This window comes from Mixophyes fleayi, chromosome 1 (assembly GCF_038048845.1).
Source record: "Mixophyes fleayi isolate aMixFle1 chromosome 1, aMixFle1.hap1, whole genome shotgun sequence".
In the NCBI taxonomy this organism is placed as follows: Eukaryota; Metazoa; Chordata; class Amphibia; order Anura; family Limnodynastidae; genus Mixophyes; species Mixophyes fleayi.
The window spans coordinates 410,993,699-411,018,005 of NC_134402.1; the positions used below are offsets into that span (position 1 = coordinate 410,993,699).

A 24,307-nucleotide genomic window follows, 5' to 3' on the forward strand; every position below is an offset into this window, starting at 1 on the left:
GCCAATAAATTGATTCTAAACTATCAAAAGCCAATTAAATTTCATCAGGTCAGCCCTGTGTGTGCAAAGTCAATCAACCAACATACAAGTAAAAAGTGTAAATTTTACTTTTAGATCTGGTTGTTTAGCTAAATAGCGACTCTGCAATAATAATAAAAATAATAAGTAATAATAAAGCAATCTGGTCATTTGGCGATTAGTCCAAGCAACCCCATTAGATGTCATCTACATGTGTATGCAAATGGCAAGCCAGTGTGTTCCCAAACATCGTTTCAAGAAGTATTAATGAGCACGAGACTAGGCACATGTCACAGGAAAATAGATGGCAGATATGTGTTTTATGGTGATGAACAGTGAATTAGATCCAAGTGAAAACTGCACAATAATACATTTTGTTGTGGGGGAAAAAAAAAAAAAAAAAAAAAAAGAGAAATTGCACACCAAAATCCTAATGCGCAACCCTTATCTACTTATAAAGAGATGACTATAAATCATCAGATAAATATAGCATTAAGACCAGCATGCAGTTGCTCCGCCCTCCCCGTTAATTGATAAATATTGTTAAATGCACTCAATCGAGCACCTGGAATCTGTCTATGTAAAGTGTGAGCTGCCTTATTGTCAAACTTGAGCATAGTTGGGCCAAGTCTGTGTTGTAACTTAGGAAATGGCTGAACAGACCCAGCTAATGTGCTGAACATGAAGCCTTGATGCAACAGAACAGTGAGAGAGACGTCAGCTCATTATTACCACATGCCACACTAAACAGCTAATACCACGTTTCCCACATACATATGTGTGATAACAGTCCATAGGACGGTTATGTATGATGATAACTGTTTAGCTCCCTGATATTAGAACAGCAGGAATAAATATCTATATTCATGTGGAAGTTAGGAGAATTTAAATAAAGGGCAAGTTGTGATTTGGACAGTGGAGAATACAATAGGCGAGGAGGACTCTTACCTTGTGATCAGCGACCCCTAGCAGGGAGAACGCAGTGTACAGGAAGTGTGTCAGAGCGCTGTCATGATGTCCTTCAGCTAATCCCGCAGAGTTAAGGGAAAGATTTACAAACACAGAGACAACTACAATAAATTTAGCCTGTTACACAATTTCACACAAGACAACTACCCCCGGACCAACATTATTGTGTGACAGGATCATTTAGCTTATGAGTCACCCTACCTTTGCAGTCTGGCTGGGCCAAGATGCAAAATGTATACTTAACCTCATGTGTCAATCTCCCATTGTCCCATAGATTGTAAGCTTGCGAGCAGGGCCTTCTCACCTCTTTGTCTGTTTTACCCAGTTTGTTTATTAGTTTATTACGTTTGTCCCCAATTGTAAAGCGCTACGGAATATGTTGGCGCTATATAAATAAATGATGATGATGATGAACTACAATGTCAGAAGTAATCCCTTGCAGAGAGAACATGATCTTTCCTTTCATCCAAGTTATCTTATAGTGTTCACTTGTGCAGAGCGTCTGTTTCTCTATATAAGATACTACAGCAACGCAAGTACTTACTACTGCCATTGTAAAAAAGGACCCCCTATGGTCTTTTTAAGGAATATCCAAAGACCACAAATTGTAGACTGCTCTTTAATTTTAATTTAAATTTTAAAGGGCGACTAAACCTTAATACAATGAGATCCACATACCAATGGCTGTTTTAGGAATGTATATGTCCAAAGTTGCTGGACATATTTAGTTAAGAAACACATTATTTCAGGTCTATTATTTAGCCAAGTAATGGACAAGTTTACTGTACATTGGTGGAGTTACTCGCTCTAATATTACACCAATGTAGTTTATTGTAAATGACAGGTCTACTTTTGTCTAATATACACAACTAGAAAAAGGGTACTATTGTGCGACACTACATATATTTATAAAGGACATCTTCACCTTTATTAACGTGTTTACTGGCCACTAAATTAGAAACAATTACAAAAAATTTGCCAATATGTCACAGCCAAACCTGCATTCCTGGTTAGATACCACCCAGCACATTGTATCCAACAGTACTTCAATATGCAGGAATTGAAGAACCTCTGTAGGAGGGGGACTAGCTTCCTGCATACTTTTGTACTTATTATAATGTCATCTGTCCAACGACTGAGGGCTGGGAATTTCTAAACCTCCAATATTGGGCACATGAAGCAGCGGTGGAGCTGGACATATTTAGGATGGCATACTATGTCTGTCCCAAAAGGAGATTATCTGCATATGAAGGTACCATTAGATACGAATGACGCTGTGTGTGATTCCATCAATCAAAACTGCGCATTTCTGCAAAGCAGCGCTGTCTAAGCCATCAGTCACTGTATGTCTGTTTAGTTAGTTAAGCCCCACCCACTAACATGGCAGCCTGCTGCAAGTGAGTGACAGAGAGCATGTTAGACATATTTAGAATAAACTCTCCATTTATGTCATGTATATTATCCAGCTAATACATGGCCTCTCATATAATATTATTCTCAAACAGTGGCTTTATTTGCTCTCTGAAGGTAAATGGAGGACTTTAACACATGAATAGATGTGTAGAAGGTTAGCAAATCTATACTTTGCCTGGGAGGGGAACATAAAATGTTATATGACTGTGTGATCCTCACAATACAAGAAGAATCCTGAGTAAAAGATACGGTGTTCAGCAATTTTGGCCATTAGATCGTCATTGTCAAAGAGAAGTAAGCAGATAACAGCAATGATAAAAAACGCAGCACCTCGAGTCTGAGAAGAAGAAGAATGGACACAATGGGTTAATACTGCGGTGTCACACAGAGATGTTCTGCAGCTGTGCTAGAGGCTCATAAAAAAAATCACATACTGAGACAATATTACAGAGAAGACTTTAACTGCACATAAAACAGCTAAAAAAAAAGAGGATTTTTATACTCACGATAAATCTGTCTCCGATTCCATCTGGGGTACACTGCAACCATGGGGTTGTGTGAGGGGAGTGGAGTTTGGCACTTAACCAGTTAACTTGTTAATGTATCCTGCTGACAAAGGCCTCCCCTCCAGCTCATGTAGGTAAGCCAGATGCGGTGGTAAATAAGAGCAGAGACTGGTTTTCTAGCCCTAAGGAGGGTGTCCACTACTCGTGAAGAGAACCCTCTGGACCTCCAAGGGTTGGCTTCAACAGCCATGCCATTAAATTCGGCCGAGGCAAGTCCTGATGTTGGAATGGTCCCTGTAAAAGAAGGTCTTCTCAAACAGGTAACCTAAGATCTGGACCTATTGCCATCAACAGGATTTCTGGATAACAGACCCTCCGCGGCCAAGCTGGAGCCACAAGTATAACTGGAATACCGTCCTGCTTGACTCTCCAAAGGACACGGGGAATCATGGAAATGGGAGGGGGGCAGGTATCCCAACCTGAAGTCCCAGGGCATTGTCATTACATCGATGGCCACTGCCAAGGGGTCCCTTGCTCTTGAGCAAAAGTGTAGGACCTTTCGGTTGTTACGAGATGCCATTAGGTCTCGGTCCGGGGTCCCCCATTGAATGACCAGAGACTGAAAGACCCCCGGATGAAGAGACCATTCCCACGGCAGAATTGCATGCCGGCTTAGATAGTCTGCTTCCCAGTTTTGGATGCCTGGAATAAAGACTGCGGAGATGTAGGGAATGTGGTTTTCGGCCCAGGTCAAGATCTGAGCCACCACCTCCATTGCTCTTGCACTTTTGCTGCCCCCGTCTGTTGACGTACGACACTGCCATTGCGCTGTCAGACTGCAGACAGACTGGTTGGCCCTGCAGGATGGATTGGGCGCCCTTGTAAGGCCTTTAACATAACCTTCAGTTCCAGTATGTTGATGGGGAGAGAGGTCTCCTGAGTGGACCAGAGCCCCTGAAGTCTGAAGTGCCACAGCCCCCCATCCCCGAAGGCTGGTGTCTGTGGATACTAAGATTCAAGACCATGGTGCAAAGGACCTGCCGACTAGCAAATTGTCCTAGGCTATCCACCATCTGAGGGATTGTCCCGCCTGTGGTGAAAAGCGAATCAATTGGCGTTCTAACTTCTGATGGAATCCTGACCACTTTTTTTAAGAGGTCCCTTTGAAAGCAAATGAATTAGACGGTGAGGGAGAATCTCGAAGGTTGAAACCATCTTTCCTAGTAAGCGCATGTATAAGAGGACCGACGGTCTGCGGCAGGACAAAAACTCGAATTGCAGAGTCCCCTGCAAGAATCGTGATTTGTCCTCTGAAAGGAATACCTTCTGTTTGCTGGTATCCATTATTAGTTCATTCTCTGGCAAGGGGTTAACTGGGATTTTGCTCGATTTATGAGCCACACATGCATCTCCAGGATCCTGATAGTGAGCTGTAGATGCTGGTCGAGCAGGGGCAAACGTGATTAGTAGATTGTCCAGGTAGGGCACTATTTGCACACCTCTGGAATGAAGACAAGCCGCCATTATTTTTGTAAACACCCTTGGTGCTGTTGGAAGGCCGAATGGGAGAGCTCTGAACTGGTAATGAGCGATTCCCACTGTGAACCTGAGAAAAGCCTGATGTGCCTTCCAGATAGGAACGTGAAGGTAGGCATCTTTGATGTCTACAGATGCCATGAACTGGTTTGCTTCCAGTCCATTGATAACCGACCTGAGGAATTCCATCCAATATCGGTCAACCTTCAGGTGTAGGTTCAACTGTTTTAGATTTAGGATAGGGCGGAATGAGCCATCCGGCTTTTGGACCAAAAAGAGGTTGGAGTAGAAACCTTGTCTCTTTTGATGTTAGGAACTTCCCGGATGACGCCTGCGGAAAAAAAAGAGGCAACACAGTAAAGCATCGCCTGTTTTCTTCGTGGGTCGCGGGGTAATCTGGTTGCGAAGAATCGACGAGGGGCTATTATGTAATCCCTCGTCATAATCCCACGAGTCCAACTGTCCTCCGAGGACTCTGCCCACTGATCTTTGAACAAAAGCAAACATCCCCCAACTCCCGATGTTGCGAGAAAGGGGGGGGGTATCAAGCTTCCGATTTATCCGTTAGCTTGGAAGAAGGATGGTTTGTGGAGGAGGAAGACCTACCCTGGTGCGAATGTCCTCTAGTGCCAGATGGCCTGGACCTGCAAGTCTGGCCCCAACCAGATGAGCCCCTTCCCCCGAAAGGTCTGTCTAGTTGAGCCAAACCTGGGTGTTCTAGGCTTTGGGAAATTGACTAGGAAGGTACTTTTGCCTCCTGTGGCCTGGGAAATTATGCTGTCCAATTCAGGGCCAAATTACACTCCACCTGAATAAGGGAGAGACTCCAAAGATTTCTTTGATTCAGAGTCTGCATCCCAGGACCTCAACCATAGGGTCCTCCTGGCTGCAACTGCCGTTGCGGAAATAGAGGGGAAAATGGAAGCTGCGTTTTGGGCAGCTTCATATGCGTATCCTGAAGCCTCCTTCTCCCTGAACTAGTATGCTCTGTATAGGACAGAGCACACTCCTGTATAGGAATATAAATAAATTAGTAAAATAAAATAGCAAAAACTATGAGAAATAGCCTAAGTACGCCCAACTCCCTTAGGCACTCAACAAAAACTTAAGAGGCTACAGGGGTTTCAGAGGGGAGGGGTTTGTCAACAGGATACATTAACAAGTTAACTGATTAATTGCCAAACTCCACTCCCCTCACACAACCCCATGGTAGCAGTGTCCCCCAGATAGGAAGAAAGAGAAAGAATATTTTCTCCTTAAAAACAAGACAAGCTGCAAAATGTAGTAATCTATAGATTACAATGAAACGTACCTCATCAGGGATATCTACTGTACATGGCTTCCAATCATATTTCCAAGTGCATATGTGTAGGGAAATATTGTTCTTTATACACAATAATCAGAATCTATGGACATACATTTTATTCAGCCTTTACCGGCAAGTAAAATCTCCTTATCATTCCAACACATACTTCTACTGCATAAGAGATACGGAAAATAGATACCTTGGATGGTACCCCGCTGGAACCAGTAAAGAGCACCGTAAGCAATGTTACAACCACGATATCACTATGTTCAAACAGCAGTAAGGTCCTAGAAAAACAAAATGAAAATAAAAAGTCTTACAACAAATACAATTACATACAGATATAATAAAAGAACTGCCACATTCTTTTTTTTTTTTAAACGAATGTACTAAGCATCAGGGCTCTGTACCACTGCAGTGTAAAATAAATATGTTGAGCATTCCCCACACTGGCATATATAGTACATAAAGCAGTGATCAATGTTCTGTATTCACACAATCACCGTAGAAGTGCCCTCTTGACACAGTCAGGATGAGCACATTATGAACTGCGTGGTTGCTGGACATGAGAACCGAGTGGTTTTTGAAGGGTAATTGTGCCCATCTTAATTGTTGTTTGGTTTTTTTAACGACCTCTATCACTTTTTATGGGTTAAAAAGCATTATGCAATCCCCCCATGTCCCCATTTTTCTGCAAGGCTTATTTGCAAGGTGTTTTAGAAATAAATAAAACAAGAAATTACATTAAACACAATCTAGTCATCTAACAAAGAAGCCCGATTTCCAACTTCACCCAAAAACTCTGAATGGCTACATTGCTTTAAATGTCATTTTGTCCGTGCACAGACAATTACTCAACTTCTTTCTGTTGTAGATACAGTGGCTATCAGGTAGCTGTAATGATAAGCTTGCTAAACACGGTTACTCTGGTTGCCAAGAAAAACTGTTATAAATAGACAGCGCTTTTACTATGGAACCTTCTCCATGCCCTCTGGGGCGACGATAAACAGTTACTACACTGGAATCTTGAATCCTGGTATTGTTGGCTGCATAACCCAACAGGAGGGCAAGGTCATCATCACCATTTATTTATATAGCGCCACTGATTCCGCAGCGCTGTACAGAGAACTCATTCACATCAGTCCCTGCCCCATTGGAGCTTACAGACTAAATTCCCTAACATACACACACAGACACACAGACACACAGACACACAGACACACAGACAGGGAGAGACAGCCTAGGGTCAATTTTGATAGCAGCCAATTAACCTACTAGTATGTTTTTGGAGTGTGGGAGGAAACCGGAGCACCCGGAGGAAACCCACGCAAACACGGGGAGAACATACAAACTCCACACAGATAAGGCCATGGCAGGGAATTGAACTCATGACCCAAGCGCTGTGAGGCAGAAGTGCTAATCACACGGTCTTACCTGTCTGAGAACCAGTTCCCCTGGAAACAAGGGGAAGCCATGCTTATCTAGCAAGCTGTTACAGCTACCACATAGAACCTGTATCTACAAACAAAGAGGCAAAATGTCCTTTAATATACAAGTAATTTAGCCAAAAGACATGCCTCTCAAACTACATACCCTGACTGTGGTTTTAAAACAGTCAATGAAATATTTTTTTAAGAACACAAATAGACCCACGATTTCAATAATTACACTCTCTCAAATTCTGTATTTTTACTTTCCAGAACTTAATAATCATCCAGACCTCACCAAGTCCTACAATTTGGTAAATCTAATCTGAGACAGATAACACATGACAGATTGTACATTGTCATTATTTATACAACCAAAAATAACCAACATGAAGCCAAACACATATGTGAAAGATAGTTTACATGACCGTAGATTACAATGAAAAAGGACAGAGCAGGAGGAAAGGAAATGACGAGGGCAAAGTGCAAGAAAACATAAAATGAAAACTCCCATGTAATAAGCACCTAACATGCCAATCCAAGTAAAGAGTTTAACGCTGTACAGGAGCCATGATCACCATCTGTAAGAGGGCTATGCTGCATATAACCAACAAATACATTTCCCTGGTGTGATAATTGTACCAGTAACATACTTTGCTAACGGAAGTTTATTCAATCAAGTCAGTGACTGGAGAAATAATTTTTCTAAAATATTTTAGCATTCGGTGACTAATATATTTTTTTCCAGCAAGCAGTTTTCGTGTGGATTGGATTTTGCCTGTTTGGGAGATTACACCAATGGAGAGCAGACTACTAAGCATTTATATATGCAAAACGTTCATTCCAAGTGCACGGCTCATTAGAGAGCAGTGCAGACGCTCTCAGTGTGAGGTACTTACTACATTTTTAAAATGCCTGCATCTTAACTTGCTTTCTGCACGAATATGAACACTGATTTGATACTGAGGAACAGCGCTTTGTAACTATTCCTTGTATTATATTACAAAAAAATAAAGTTGCTGGGATTTTTTTTATTTTTTGGGGGGGAAAAAACGCAAAAATGGACATCGAGAAATGCAATTACCTTAACGGCCCACAAAGAGTGAGGCCAAAGAACCACAGGAGTGAGATAATACAGCCAACGAAAGCATGTTTCACAATACTGATCCACTAGGAGACAAAATATTAATTTAGTAGAGAGTTAAATAAATACATTCAGTTACAATTTATAGTCACCATTTTAACCTGTCACTGATGAGTTTTTTGTTTTTGTTTTAAAGGAGTCAACAGATTTCACAGGGGATGCCGATTCAAATGTTATAATGAATTTATGTGAGCAAGTGTGAAAAGCAGGAGCCAGGCAGGTCAATTACATACGTCTACAATGAAAATATATTTTTATTTGCACCTAGGCTTTGTTGAAATACAATACTGTCCATAAAAAAAATCGCTTAGTTAGAAATAAAGCATCATGAAGCCAATGGTACAAGAATACTCTTGTTTCTCTCTTATTTTTAATTGACTGGGAATAATGGATGGGCAGGTACGCTGTCTACACACACTATCAATATAGCTTTGTGTGTACTCAGCATTACAGCCCCTGTTGTACTTGCACAATAAGTCACTCTCTGTCTTAGATAAAAGAAATATGTAACTTTTTTTCCATCCTCCTCTAAGCATATCTCTTTTTATTGTGCTGAAAATATGTTACTATTAATTAGATGATTCTTATCTACAATGCAGATTTGTGGAAAACCAATTAAAAGGAATGGAGCCAGTGATAACAGAACGCAAGCAATAACACACATTTATAAAAAAAACAGTACCACGGAAGAGAGCTGGAAAGTTTGTGAAATAATATAAAAAAGCTGTCCCTAGCTTGAGGCTTGGTTCTGTAAGCAAAACGGCAATAGGCTTAATTGACAGTATAAGCTTATATCTGCTTTTGACGGCAATCAGAACTTTGAAAAGGGGAGGGGGCATTCAATAGGTCATATATTTGGTTGTCAGACAGAAGGGTGTACAGTCTCCTTAACAAATTATCACTTACCGTATTTCCCCATGTATAAGACGCACCTTTTCCCCCAAAATTTTGGGTCTAAAACCTTGGTGCGTCTTATACAGGGGTAGCGGGGATGCAGGAGGAGGGGGACAGCGGTATGCACGCATCCAGGAGGAGGGGGACAGAAGTACAGTGGCAGTGGGGGGGCGATTGCAGGGAGAGTGTGCTGCCCGGCTGCTCTGATCACAATCAGAGCTGCCGGCCGTTACACTCTCCCTGCCTTTTTTGACAACTACCGTAATATTTTTTTTTTCAAATTTCGAGGTCAAAATTAAGGTGCGTCTTATACATGGGAGCGCCTTATACATGGGGAAATACGGTAATTACAATATTTTACCATTGAAAACAAGGAATCGAAAGAAGTTAATTTAGAAAACCATGAACATTAGTTATGATCCAGTATTTAGAAAGCAGCAACAAACGACATCTACGATTTGCAAGAGGGGCACTTCAAACGAAAAACAAAATTACAAGAAGAAGGTCCTTCTGACATTTTATTTTTGTAACACAGATTACAGGACATTGCACTAGATTTAAAAGTATAGAACACAATTTTTTTTTTTTCCCATGAGCGTCCTTTTCAATATCTCATTTTACAAACGTATGCATTTAAAAAGTATTTAGATGCATCTATCATGATCTGCAGTGAATTGTCCTCACATGATTATTTATCATGCACAGAAGTATAAAGTTGGAGAAGTGTGAAAACCTGAGAAACATTAACATCTGACGGAGGACAGGAAGGAATGTGCTTCACTGACATTAGTCAGAAATTCATTGTGCAATGCTTATTTCACTAGATATTACATTGGTGAAGCATATACATTTGTCATTAACAAAGAAATCATGATGGAATTGGGAAAAACATGAAATCTTTACTGTTAATAAGTAACGCTAACAAAATCAGATTAGTCAGATATGTAACCTGTATGATAACTACAACTTAATATGGTATCCTGAGTCAATGCAACCTTAGATTGTGATAGTAGTGCCATCTCTTCACTGCCTAAGACAAATCACTTGGTTTCCATGGGTAAAATGATACTAAACTCTGCTTTTTTTCCCCCACTGGCCAGATAACTTAGTTAAAACAAAACAAGTTTATAATTACTATTATACATTATGTAATAGACCACACGGAATGTTGTGTAAAGTGCCTTGAAGCTCTGTCATGTACTGACTGATCTTATTACATACTAGAGGGGTTTAGGAAATGTTTTACAGTGCATTTCTAAGTCTTCATACCCAAGTTACCTGTTAGTGTGAAAGATCTACCACTAACGGGTCAACTTACCTGACGTTTTGTAACTGACTTCCCCGAAGAAAATGGCTTTTGAAACAAAACCATAAAAAATGCAGACCTGTGAAGAGAGAAGAGAAACAGGGTCAACACAAGACACTCATTGTTATACTACTTATTCATCTAGCACATAGGATTGTAGAACTACAAGTCCCTTCATAGCCGGTAAGCCAGAGACTTAGGGGTAAATTTATCAAGCTGTGAGCTTCCGGCGGGTTTGAAAAAGTGGAGATGTTGCCTCTAGCAGCCAATTAGATTCCAGCTATCATTTTGTAGAATGTACTAAAGAAATGATAACTAGAATCGGATTGGTTGCTATACGCAAAATCTCCACTTTTCAATCCCGCCGGAAACTCGCAGCTTGATACATTTACCCCTTAGACTTGTAGTTTCACAACAGCTAAAGTCACATTGCCCAAGATCTAGCACATGTTGAACTCATGTTTGATGAAGCCTATCTCCATGAGAAATTCATTATCCGAAAAATAAACAATCACAGCCATGCTCTTTGTGCTGTTCCAAGTATTCATCTGTAGTTAATTCAAGAACAGGTTATATAAACTCGTGCGTCATCCTTTGATCATTGTGTCAAATGCAAAACACTACATAAACTTTATCCACTAAACTGACTCCCCTCTCCCATGATCATAAAGGCCTTTAATACTCAGATAGAACACTAAAGGAAGTAATAGACATTTAGCGACTTTATACTGATGTGAATGAGTTCTCTGTACAGCGCTGCGGAATCAGTGGCGCTATATAAATAAATGGTGATGATGATGGCGACTTAATATACATTACTAAAAGCAGTTAATTGCAAGTTTTGCTCTCAGCTGAGGACAGAAACTTAATTTCAGATTTGAGCAGGACCTCATGTAAGATGAAGCAGGAAATAAGAAACTGCAACCTACAATCCTTTGTAGTTATCTATAAGATCATGTTAGGGCTGAGCAATTATTGTTCTTTATTTACAAAGTGCCAACATATTACACTGCAAAATGAATGAATAATTTATATACCACTGTAGCCCATGCTTTCTTCAATTAAAGAGAAAGACTAGGAAGTTTGAGGTAATGGGGGAGTAAAAGAAATCAGTGGTGGGTTCAGCTGGAAGAACAGTAACTAGCCCTCATGAGGGAAAGGTGCATGTTCTGTGACCAAGAACTAAAAAGGCTGGGAGAGTGTGACAGGATACAGTAGAGCAGGCCTGCCAACCTGTGGCTCTCCAGCTGTTCTGAAACTACAAGCCCCAGCATGCTTTGCCATTAGATAACTGACAGAATATGCTGGGACTTGTAGTTTCACAATACCTGGAAAGCCACAGGTTGGCCAGGCCTGCAGTAGAGAGTTCCTTATACTGGGAGAACTGTTGATGAGCAGTGTGTTGGTTGTGCACGGAAAGAGGTTATTATTATTATTATCCTTTATTTGTTAGGCGCCACAAGAGTTCCGCAGCGCCGTACAATGCACAAACAGTAGACAGTACAGGGTATAACATTACTGAACAGTAAACAAAAAATACTGACACTTCAGGAGCTCTAAGCAGGCTAATGCAGTAGAGATGGAGCAGAAGAGCTGGTAAGGACACAAGAGGGAGGAGGGCCCTGCTCAATGAGCTTACATCCTAAGGGAGGGTGAACAAAACACAAGTACAGAGTGATTGGCGTATAAAGGAGGGGAGGCAGGGTTAGGTGGAAGGTGGGTAGGCTTTGAGGAAAAGGTGGGGTTTTAGTGCCCGTTTGAAGGAGCTAAGAGTGGGAGAGAGACGGATGGAGCGTGGCAGGTCATTCCAGTGAAGGGGGGCAGCGCGGGAGAAGTCTTGGATTCTGGAGTGGGAAGAGGTAATCAGAGTGGAGGAGAGGCGACGGTCATTGGCCGAGCGCAGAGAGCGGGCAGGAGTGTGAATGGAGAGGAGGTCAGTGATATAGGGGGCAGTGGACTGGGAGAGCGCCTTGTACGTTGTGGTCAGGAGTTTGAAAAGGATTCTGTGGGGTATGGGGAGCCAGTGTAGGGCAAGGCAGAGAGGGGATGCGGAGGAGGAGCGGCGAGATAGGAAGATGAGTCTAGCAGCCGCGTTAAGAATAGAGCGGAGGGGGGCAAGATGGGAGAGGGGGAGGCCGGAGAGGAGGAGGTTGCAGTAGTCCAGGCGGGAGATAATGAGTGCATGGATGATAGTTTTGGTGGCATCCTGAGAGGAAAGGTCGGATGCGGGCAATGTTGTGAAGTTGGAAGCAACAGGCTTGGGCAAGGGATTGAATGTGGGGGGTGAAGGAGAGAGAAGAGTCGAAGGTAACGCCTAGGCAGCGAAGTTGGGTGACAGAAGAGATGGAGGTGTTATTAACAGTGATAGAGAGGTCGTGGTGGGAGGGGAGCCTGGGGGGAGGAAAGACAATGAGCTCCGTTTTGGAGATGTTGATCTTGAGAAATCGCGAGGACGTCCAGGAGGAGATTGCGGAGAGGCAGTCGGATATACGAGAGAGGTGGGAGGGGGAGAGGTCAGGCGAGGAGATGTAGAGTTGAATGTCGTCAGCGTAGAGATGATACTGAAGATCGAAGGAGGAGATGAGAGCGCCAAGGGAGGAGGTGTAGAGTGAAAAGAGTAGAGGGCCAAGAACAGAGCCTTGAGGGACTCCAACAGGGAGAGGGGAGGGGGTTGAGGAAGAGCCAGAGGTGGAAACCGAGAAGGAGCGGTTAGCGAGGTAAGAGGTGAACCAGGCAAGGACAGAACCCGATAGGCCAAGAGAGAGAAGAGTTTGTAGCAGGAGGGGGTGATCAACGGTATCAAAGGCCGCAGAGAGGTCGAGTAGGATGAGTAGGGAGAAGTGACCCTTGGATTTGGCTAGTAGGAGGTCATTGGAAACTTTGGCCAGGGCAGTTTCGGTGGAGTGGAGGGGGCGGAAGCCTGATTGGAGAGGGTCAAGGAGGGAGTAGTCTGAGAGGTGTCTAGTGAGGCGATTGTAGACAATCCTCTCAAGTAATTTGGAAGCATAGGGGAGAAGAGAGATAGGGCGATAGTTAGCAGGAGAGGTAGGGTCAAGATTAGGTTTCTTCAGGATGGGAGAGATAAGAGCGTGTTTAAAAGAAGAGGGGACCACGCCAGAGGAGAGTGAGAGGTTGAAGAGGTGAGCGAGGTAAGAGCAGGCCGTGGGGGAGAGAGAGCGAAGGAGGCGAGAGGGGATAGGATCGAGAGGACAGGTGGAGGGTGGATAGGATAGAATAAGTGAGCGAACTTCATCACCCGAGGTGGGGCAGAAGGAGCACCAGAGTTGGTTGGTGGGGGGAGGCGAAGGGAAAAGGGGGGAAAGAGAGGGAAGGGAGGAGGAGGAGATGTTAAGTCTGATGGCCTCAATTTTGGAAGAGAAAAAGGTGGCGAAGTCAGAGGCGGAAAGGGAAAGTGGGATGGGAGGGGGGGGGGTGGAGAGAGGAGGGAGTTGAAGGTGGCAAAGAGGCGGCGGGGATTGGAGGACTGAGAAGAAATGAGGGACTTAAAGAAGGATTGTTTGGCAAGGGAGAGGGCGGAGCAGAATGAGGTGAGGATAAATTTAAAGTGAAAGAAGTCAGCCAGGGAACGAGATTTCCTCCAGAGGAGTTCGGTTATGAGAGAAGGTTATGAGAGAATGAAACTACAACGGTGCTGGGTGGAGAGCAAAGGGCAGTTGATAGAGAGCTTAGTAATGAGGTCATAAATGTACACATTCCAGTTATTGAGCGCTGGCACTGTACATTGTAATCTAAACACATCAGCTGCACGCAGTGGTTAACAGACCAGTAGATTTATGCGGAATCATTATCTTCAGGCTAAACGCAATATACACTCGGAAGAACTTCTTACAAAAGTCTACTCTAGGCATAAGAAAAAGAAATACGTCAGATAAACATATAAATCACAACAAAACATGGACATTTCAATATTATGTTGCTATAATGGCAAAATCCATAATGCAATTAGAGGCATTGGTGTAACTAAAATGACCGCAAAATATGTCAACAGAATGAAACTCGGCACATTTCAATGTTACTTTATTACTATAGTCAAAGAATTAAATTTTAATTCAATTGCATTCAAAACTGAAAAAAAATAATAATCAGTTTTAGGTGGTATATGATAAGTTAACCATAAACATAAGATATTACTTACCTCTGTTCCACCTGATTTGCTGGTCCCCCGATGTCTGCTGCATCAGGGGAGCCAGTTATCACTCCTGCCTACAGCAAATTACTGGTCGGCAATAAGAGTATCCCCAGACTGAAGTATACAACCTACAGCCTCATTGCATACAGGCAGTGCGTGGTCTAAAGACAACATATTGCCACTAAGAGTGAAAACAGTGGCAATGGAAAGAGTGAATTACAGTGACAAATGTCTGGGGAGTCACTTGAATGGGTGCATAGCCGTGAGCAAGGTTTTTTTCAAACTTATTAAATATAACCTAAAACTAAATTCTCAGTATTAGTGCTGTTATGGTATAATGAAGCTCTTACTGTTAAAGGATGTGTGTTCTGATATAAGAATACTCTGCACTATTGTGATTCATTCATTGATAGAGCCAAGACTCCATACACTAACTTTTGTCCAGACACACACAGGATTGACATCAGTTCATAAATTCACCAAACCAATGTAGTTCTTACATGAAACTAACAATACTTACCCTAATTTTAATATAAAGATAAACTGTACAATATGGACTACTTTAAGTAGATCGTATGACTCAAAGATTCCAAGAGCCTTCAAGAACTTTGTGACGCAAAGAAGTACAATGTATCTGGTCAATCTGCAAGAAAAGACAAAATATTTTAGAATACAGAATACACATCAAAAGATATCTGTCATATTTATCTGTCAGAATTATTAGAGACCATTAAAGTCCCCAATGCTCTCTTCCACTCCTTTGCAGCTGCCATGTAGGTACAGATGTGCTCATCTAACTAAGCAGGCAAAGTTTTAGTAACTTACTGTATAAAAATGTGCTGTGCTGATTGGAGGATTCATACACAGGGGTAGGACCAATGATGTCACCTTAACACAAATGATTGCGTTCTCAGCTTTCTGACCTGTATGAGATCCCATCAGTACACTATCCTAAAGATGATGGTGGACTTTCTCAGCTGTATGTAGTGGAGCAGGTAGCTAATGCTGTACTTTGTAATCTAGCTGTACTGGGAAGTCAGCCTTACACTGAACAAAATAATTAACCTTTAAAGTTCATATCTGAACATTTTAATTTAGGTGTTTAGTGGGCATTAAATAAATGCAGAAAAAGTTAAAATATTCTTAAAAATGTAAAGTAATACATTTTCCAGTACAGTTCTTTTGAAGGTAAGCATGGGTAACATTAGTGGATGAGAATGACACACACTATTAAAAAGCCATCCCAATATCGGTCACATGAAGAGTGTGTTCAGACAGCCATTTTTGGAGCATATATGAAGAAATTTCATGTTTCAAAAATATCCTAAAATGACTCTTCATTCACTTGAATAGGATTTTAAAAAAAAAAACTGCTTAAATGCCAATGATCATTGTTCAATGCAAGTACGGCTAGATTGTACACACTCCGAACACACACACATATACAAATCTATCTATTTATCTATCTATATCTATTTACACACAGGTCCTAAAAGGTGATCAATCACCTTTGTTCCACGCTCAAAGCTTCCACTTTCTTTACCTTCTATTGTCATTGTGTCTCTCTGACAGCTCCTTATCTCTGGAACATCAAGGCTCCAAAGTCTGCCACCACCTGTCTTCAAATCTAAAGTGAAATCCTCTCTCTCAGATAGCTAGTAGAATGGCTGCTAATCCCATTAATGATTGTATTTATTATTCTTATATTCATGATTTTACATTTTCAGCACTTTTACCTACCATGTCTTTGCCTAATTAGATACTATGCCCTGCAAGACTAGACATCTTTGCTACTTTAGACTATGCCGAAACTTACTGTTACCAATTTTCTAGGCATACATTTTGAAAGGTGCCGCACAAAAACGTACACTTCCTATGTAAATGGTCTATGCGGAAACTAAAACTAAAGCTAGGTGCACACTACACAGTTTTCGTCCAATAAACGGCTCAATCAGCCGACATACGACCGCTCATCCAAAAGTCGGGTCAGTGTGTGCAGTGACACGATGATTGAAAGTCTGCCCAAATCGATGATTGTCGCCTCATTTGGTTGGTCGTAACGTTTAATATTTTCGTTCCAATCTCGTTTCCACTGTGTAGTGTGTATAAACTTCCGACCGATCCACAACAGTGAGTACGAAATTACAATCATTGCTCACAACAACATGGCTGTGAAAAGTTGCTAAAGGGACATCTGCTGTTCCCTTTATCGTCCTAAACAAGGCTAGTGTGTATGCAGTCCATGGACTGAGCGATCGGAACATCGATTGCATGTAAAATCGCTCGGCATAAAAAGATGGTGGAAATTTCTGTAGTGTGTACCTAGCTTAAATCTGTATTTATTAGAATTGGCCCATCAGTGGAGGTTATAACATTACATAGTTCAACTACAATGAAAGCTTTGATCAGAAACATTGTCAACACTATTTTACAAAGGCACATGATGTAGGCTGCCCAGATCAACTGATAAATCAGCAACAATTGCATAAAAAACGAAACCCAATTAAAATGACCTAAATGTCCCAATTATGGATTGATCTGGTCACCCTATTATAGGAGCACTGCTGATGAGCCTATAGCCCAGTGATGGCTAACCTGTGACACTCCAGGTGTTGTGAAACTACAAGCCCCAGCATGCTTTGCCAGTAGATAACTAGCTGATAGGTGGCAGAGCATGCTGGGACTTGTAGTTTCACAACACCTGGCATGTCACAGGTTAGCCATCACTGGGCTATAGCCACTGCACATTGCTAACAATCTATGTGTAAGTCACACGTTAGCAAGCTGTTGCTCTCCAGCTGCTGTAGAACTACAAGTCCCAGCACGGATGGGACAGCCAGACTGGCACACACAGAACGTATCCCACTATCACTGTTATACAAGCATCATTACCTGGACTCTGGGGCATCCACAGGGCCCAGCCTGCCGGTGCTCATCACATTACTGCTGTACTTCTCCTCCATGGCTGCTGCTGCCCACACTCTCCTCCCCAGGAGCGCTGTGTACTATAACCGCATCTAGGAGCTCCTGTGTCCACTACAAGGAATCAGCCACGGCTGCTCGAGGAGTCTCCAGCCGGACACAGGATACATATTCCGGGTACACAGCCTCCAGCACTGCCAGCAGCCAGACTGCGCTGATGATGGAGCAGGAAACGTCAGCAGGCTACGGGGGGCAACAAGGGACAATCTTCCTCCAGTCTTTCCCCTTCTGCCAGTGAATTACAGGTAGGCGGCAGGGACAAAATTCCTCACGATGCGCTCCTTCTCACCGTGTCACTTGTGTAACTAGTTGGTGATACAGTTTAACATGATCGTCAAGGTTAGTTTCATGGTAATAAAAATGTAAATATTGACACGCACAGTGGGACTGCTACTGTATTACATTCATTTAGAACAGGATACTTGAAATTTACAGTGTAATTTTACCCAAAAATGAAAAAAATAAAATAAAAATAAAATTGGATAACCTGAATGCTACAAGTAAGTAGCCTTTCAGGACCAAGTTGCAGTTAGAATGTTCTGCCACAAATTGGATTTTCAGTTTGTGGTGGAATTATCCTTTAAGTTGGAATGTTGGATGCATGATAGACAATATATATATAGGTCATACGTGCATACTCTCCCAGAATGTCCGGGAGTCTCCTGGATTTCGGGTGGGTCTCCCGGACTCCCGGGAGAGTATGGAGGCCTCACGCATCTGCCCACTTCCTAGGGAAGTGGGCAGATGCCCTAACGGCATACCTCCAAACATTGTCCCTATACAAACACCCCATGGGCATGCCTAGCGCTTCTGAAGTCTTAGACAGCCCCACCCCTGCTCACGTCTCCCCCACATACACCAGTGCGACACACCTATAGTTCTAACAGTTGGGCCAAAATTAAAGAGAATAGGGATGGTCCTGATTAAATCAGTTGGGAAATATGTCATAGTGACTGTAGACAATTACATAAGAAGATATACACTATATATAGGGATTTTAACAATTTACCAATGGGTATTTGGCTAACCATCTTCCTCAAAGGTGACAATGTCATCATCCTCATAATCATTCTCATCACAGATGTCTAGAAATAAAATGATAATTTTAGAAAAGAAGTGGGGAACAGTTAGGCTGCATGTGTGACACATTGGAGAGAGACAGCATGCAGCAATATCAGAACTCATTAGACGGACAGCGGTGTCACACAAGATGATAGACCAAGGCCGTAATGTAAAATGGTGCAAGATAGAATTGTCCTTGGGCCCTCTGAACTGGGTGTGATACACATATTCGACAGCTACATGATCAACATTTATGTGGTGGACATCCTAATATAGACAGTATTGGAAAGTTGACAATAGTGACACTGTCAGTATTGTTAGGTCAACAATTGAAATGTAGATGGAATTATTAGGTTGATAATCATCATCATCATTTATTTATATAGCGCCACTGATTCCGCAGCGCTGTACAGAGAACTCATTCACATCATCCCTGCCCCATTGAGGCTTACAGTCTAAATTCCCTGACACACACACACACACACACACATACTAGGGTTAATTTGTTAGCAGCCAATTAACCTACCAGTATGTTTTTGGAGTGTGGGAGGAAACCGGAGCACCTGGAGGAAACCCACGCAAACACAGGGAGAACATACAAACTCCTCACAGATAAGGCCATAGTCGAGAACTGAACTCATGACCCCAGTGATGTGAGGCAGAAGTGCTAACCACTGAGCCACCGTGCTGCCGCTAATAATTCAAATGTAAAAACAAACAATTCTGTTGGCGCCGAAACAAGTGCTGATGGTGAATATAATGGATGTAAGAAATCAAGCAACTGATAATAGTGAATGGTCATATATTGTGCCAAATTATATATTACAACATAATCAGTGCACTGATACAATACAAAGAATCTGTAAAATAAGTAGCATATACTTTTTAACTACTGAGAAACTTGGTAAACAAATCAATAGTAGTTCTGTATATCAGAGAAGGCTGATAGTCCTGTATGTCAGAAAAGCTGAGAGTTATAGCAAATCATTGATAACAGTCTATGGTATCCACAATGTATTCTGTCTTAAAAGTCTTAGATATCACAGCCACAGTGGAAATGAGGCAGGGTCTACCAGAGGCGATGCCTGTAATGGAGGTGCTGGCCAATACGGTATCCAAAGTGCCTATAGTAGGTTAAGACACACTTACATCCAAGTTCATGTTTGCTGTGCAAATGTCGCTGTATGGAGAATGAGGGCAGAGCCAGAGTCTATTGAAGCAAGTCCCGAAGATGTACTATGAAAACTCTGAAATGTCAATAATGACTGGTGTCGAGGAACAGGTGTTGAGTCACTTACCCCATTAAAGGATCTTACCCTATTCTGTCCCCTCCATGTCACGTTCTATCTCCAGTTGTGTTCCTGTTTGATGCCGTGTCTCTTCCCATCTGCATATGCCCATCGGCATTGTTGGACTCTGCAAATGTACACAGTATTATTAAGTAGATAATATCCCTATCTCTATCCCTAACACTAACCATATAATACTGTCGGCATTTGAATTGTCGACCTAATAATACTGTCAACCTAATAATACTGTGGGTATTTGAATTGTGGACATAATGTTGTCGACTTTCTGAATGTTAACCAAATGAAGATCTAGCTATCGAACGCATAGCATTTTACACAAGGTGATAGACCAAGGTCATAGTGTAAAATAGCGCAAGATGGCATTGTCCTTGGTCCCACCTGTCCACACAGATATTAAAAAGTGCATGCATAGTTCAACAAACCAAGCACTTCAGCAACAGGGACTGACACTTTTGTGGCTAAAATGGTTGATTTGTTTGGGCCTCCACAAAAGAGAACATTTTGGTTGATGAACTGAAGAATAGATCAGGCATTTGGCTAGCAGTGGTCATCTTCCTCTATGTTGACACTGTCATCACCCTAATCATCATCAATGATGTCAACATTATCATCACACAATATTAGTTCATCCCACTGGAATCTAGTGTTACAGATTCTGTTTGTAAAAGGCAGCAGCAACGGTATTCCTCAAACAATTTGTAGTTCATTATGATGAACACCAATTTTTCTAAATTTTTTGAGAAGTAGTCTCCTCCGATGATCACTCACAATGTTGCTGGCTGTGCTAAACACTCTTTCCGAGTACACACTGGAGGGTAGGCAGCTTAAGTACACCATAGCCAGTTTATACAGGGGCTCCAAATTGCCATTTTTTCCTCCCAGAATTTGAAGGTAATGTCTGAGATGCTAATTTGTACATTATCATTGAAGTAATCCTCCACTATTCTACTAATACAAGCTGGATTAGATTGAAACATGGTAGAGGTGTCACTACATTTGATCATTTCTTTTAAGCCTGGCCAGATGTCATAATGACCTTTCACATTGGTGTGCTGTGTTGACTCATCATCACTGTGTCTCTAAGAAAATGTTTTTTTTTGGCAAAAGCATTTGTTGGAGAAGCTGAAACTGGAGACGTGTCATGTGCTGTTTGCATCTGTGGAGAGTTGTGTCAGTTGGAAAGAAAGACATTACATATGAATTGCACCTAGGATCAAGCATGGTTGCCAAAATGTAGTGATCCAATTTCAAGATGCTGCAATACAGAATAAAGAACTTGATCTACAAGACCCACATACTTAGCAGAATCACTATCTTTCATCTCCTCCTTCAGCTTCTCCAGCTGCTTTTTTCAGTAGTTTATTGATTAGAAGTATGACTTGACTCAGGCTGGCAGTGTCTAAAATTGAAAGGATATTTCAGTGTGCTGGAGTAAGCTCAGGTGCTCTCTCTATATCATGGCTTGCTGTTTAGGTCTTGAAGGCTTGTTGCTCTTCCTCTAGTCACTGAAGCATATATGTGGGATTCCTTCTTGTAACTACCTCTTGCTTTAGTTGGTGGCATGGCAGATGATATTTTGTTTTCAATTTCTGCAATTTTCTTCAGACACTCTCTGAATACTGAAAATGGGCAGAAATTTTATTGGCCACGGACAGCATCTCCTGCACTGACCTCTCATTTTGCAAGATATTCTGCACCACCAAGTTTATATATTCGCTTTGTTATTGGCAATGAGGAACCCTGAGGAGAGTCTTTGCGGGGTCAGCCATTTTACTGTGACACTCCTGAGTTTTTGCAACAGATTGATTCTGGTATGTTTTTTTGTGAAACCAGCGATACACAAAGTAGCTTGTCTGTGAATGACCTGGTATTGAGTGCTAGGTATAATATGCGGAAAGGATGAAGAAGATGAAGGTGAAGCTAACGGTACAATTGGAGATACACCTACCCCAAGGGCTGTCACGGTCATGTAGTTTTATGTTTGACCAGTGCTGTTTGTCCAAATCTCCATAGTTAAGTGAATAGATAGTGCAATGACATTATCTAGGGACCGAATTACTTTTTCTTTAACCTCCCGATACAGCTGATGAATTGATGTTCGGGAGAAATGGAATTGAGATGGAATTTGGTAGGGAGGACACATAACTAGTGGTGGAACTACCATAGATGCAGCAGGTGTGGTGCACCATGGCCCATGGAGATAATGGGATCCAATGCACGGGGAACTAGCGAGCTGTGGGCCCTGGTTCCCTCCTCCCCGCTAGTTCCGTCTCTGCACATGACCTCAACTAATCTGCTAAAACCTGATGCATTGATGGTGGAAATTGGACTCACATCCAATGCTAACATAGCTGTCATGGCTTTAGTGATCCACTGTGCAATAGAATGCTGGCTGTCATACTTGTTTCCTCTTGCAAACTCTTGATTCAGAGACAATTGTTGTTTAAAACTATGCTTACTCTTCATGGGCCCCTTATGTATAGAAGTATCACCCCCAGCAGCAGTAGCTGTAGTGTGCAAGGATGCCTCTTGGATTGGATTAAGGGAGTCAGTTGAAAACTGCATGCTGGACTATGTGCTAATAATGAGGAGGTTGATTATGAAGGTGTTGACGGTGAAGATTACATGAGGTGTCTATCCATTCGGCTGCTAGCTGATGCTGGGCTGCTGGCTAATGCTGGGCTGCTAGCTGATACTGGGCTGCTGGCTAATTCTAGGCTGCTAGCTGATGCTGGGCTGCTGGCTGATGCTGGGCTGCTAGCTGATGCTGGGCTGCTAGCTGATACTGGGCTGCTAGCTAATGCTGGGCTGCTAGCTGATGCTGGGCTGCTAGCTAATGCTGGGCTGCTAGCTGATGCTGGGCTGCTAGCTGATGCTGGGCTGCTAGCTGATGCTGGGCTGCTAGCTAATGCTGGGCTGCTAGCTAATGATGGGCTGTTGGCTGATGCTCGGCTGCTAGCTAATGCTTGGCTGCTAGCTGATGCTGGGCTGCTAGCTAATGCTGGGCTGCTAGCTGATGCTGGGCTGCTGGCTGATGCTGGGCTGCTGGCTAATGCTGGGCTGCTAGCTGATGCTGGGCTGCTGGCTAATGCTGGGCTGCTGGCTAATGCTGGGCTGCTAGCTGATGCTGGGCTGCTGGCTAATGCTGGGCTGCTAACTGATGCTGGGCTGCTAGCTGATACTGGGCTGCTAGCTGATACTGGGCTGCTGGCTAATGCTGGGCTGCTAGCTGATGCTGGGCTGCTGGCTAATGCTGGGCTGCTAGCTGATGCTGGGCTGCTAGCTGATGCTGGGCTGCTGGCTAATGCTGGGCTGCTAGCTGATGCTGGGCTGCTGGCTAATGCTGGGCTGCTGGCTAATGCTGGGCTGCTAGCTGATGCTGGGCTGCTGGCTGATGCTGGGCTGCTGGCTAATGCTGGGCTGCTAGCTGATGCTGGGCTGCTGGCTAATGCTGGGCTGCTAGCTGATGCTGGGCTGCTAGCTGATGCTGGGCTGCTAGCTGATACTGGGCTGCTGGCTAATGCTGGGCTGCTAGCTGATGCTGGGCTGCTGGCTAATGCTGGGCTGCTAGCTGATACTGGGCTGCTAGCTGATGCTGGGCTGCTAGCTGATGCTGGGCTGCTAGCTGATACTGGGCTGCTAGCTGATGCTGGGCTGCTGGCTAATGCTGGGCTGCTAGCTGATGCTGGACTGCTGGCTAATGCTGGGCTGCTTGTTACTATACACAAAATACCACATTTTGATAAACTACTTGAATAAACTCTCTACAAGTGACGTATCAGGCAGAAGGTGCCTAGGTGATCAACGTCCCTACATCTACTTATTGTGACAAAGTCTATGCCTTATATGCCTTGATAAATGTTGTCTAGGTTGGAATAAAAATATTTCCAAACACAAGAGGCTTTTTCTGGTCTTATGCTCATGCATGATAGTGCAGTTGGTGGCTGCTTTACTTGGACACAATCATCATCATCTTCCTTGTTATTTTGTTCAAGTACAACACATTTATTTTCTGATCCACAATTATCCCCTCTCATCCTATTGCACATTAGCAATTTCCAAAGTAGCCTTCTCAATTTCTATGTCTAGATCATCATCATTACTACTCATCCACACATTTCCAAATGGTTGAGAAATTTGGGAAGGAGGTCGCTCTATAATTACAGTGTCACAATCTGAAACATCAGACTCGCATATAGCACTCATGGATACCCTAAGACTCCCCTCAGGAGTCTGTGAGTGCCAAAGTTGTTCTTAAACCTCAGTGTTATTTTCATGCACTGA

At 42.7% G+C, this 24,307-nt stretch overlaps 1 protein-coding gene across 1 annotated transcript in view; it reads right to left on the minus strand.

Annotated features, from left to right (window-relative positions):
- Nucleotides 1-17,859, minus strand: part of SLC30A5 (solute carrier family 30 member 5) — a 34,669-nt gene extending 16,810 nt beyond the window's left edge. The window contains 7 exon segments of the mRNA XM_075213500.1: nt 967-1,043; nt 2,650-2,737; nt 5,948-6,035; nt 8,260-8,345; nt 10,532-10,598; nt 15,190-15,312; nt 17,562-17,859. Coding sequence (XP_075069601.1) covers nt 967-1,043; nt 2,650-2,737; nt 5,948-6,035; nt 8,260-8,345; nt 10,532-10,598; nt 15,190-15,312; nt 17,562-17,632 — 600 coding nt within the window. The 5' untranslated portion in view covers nt 17,633-17,859.
- Between the last annotated feature and the right edge of the window lie 6,448 nt (nt 17,860-24,307).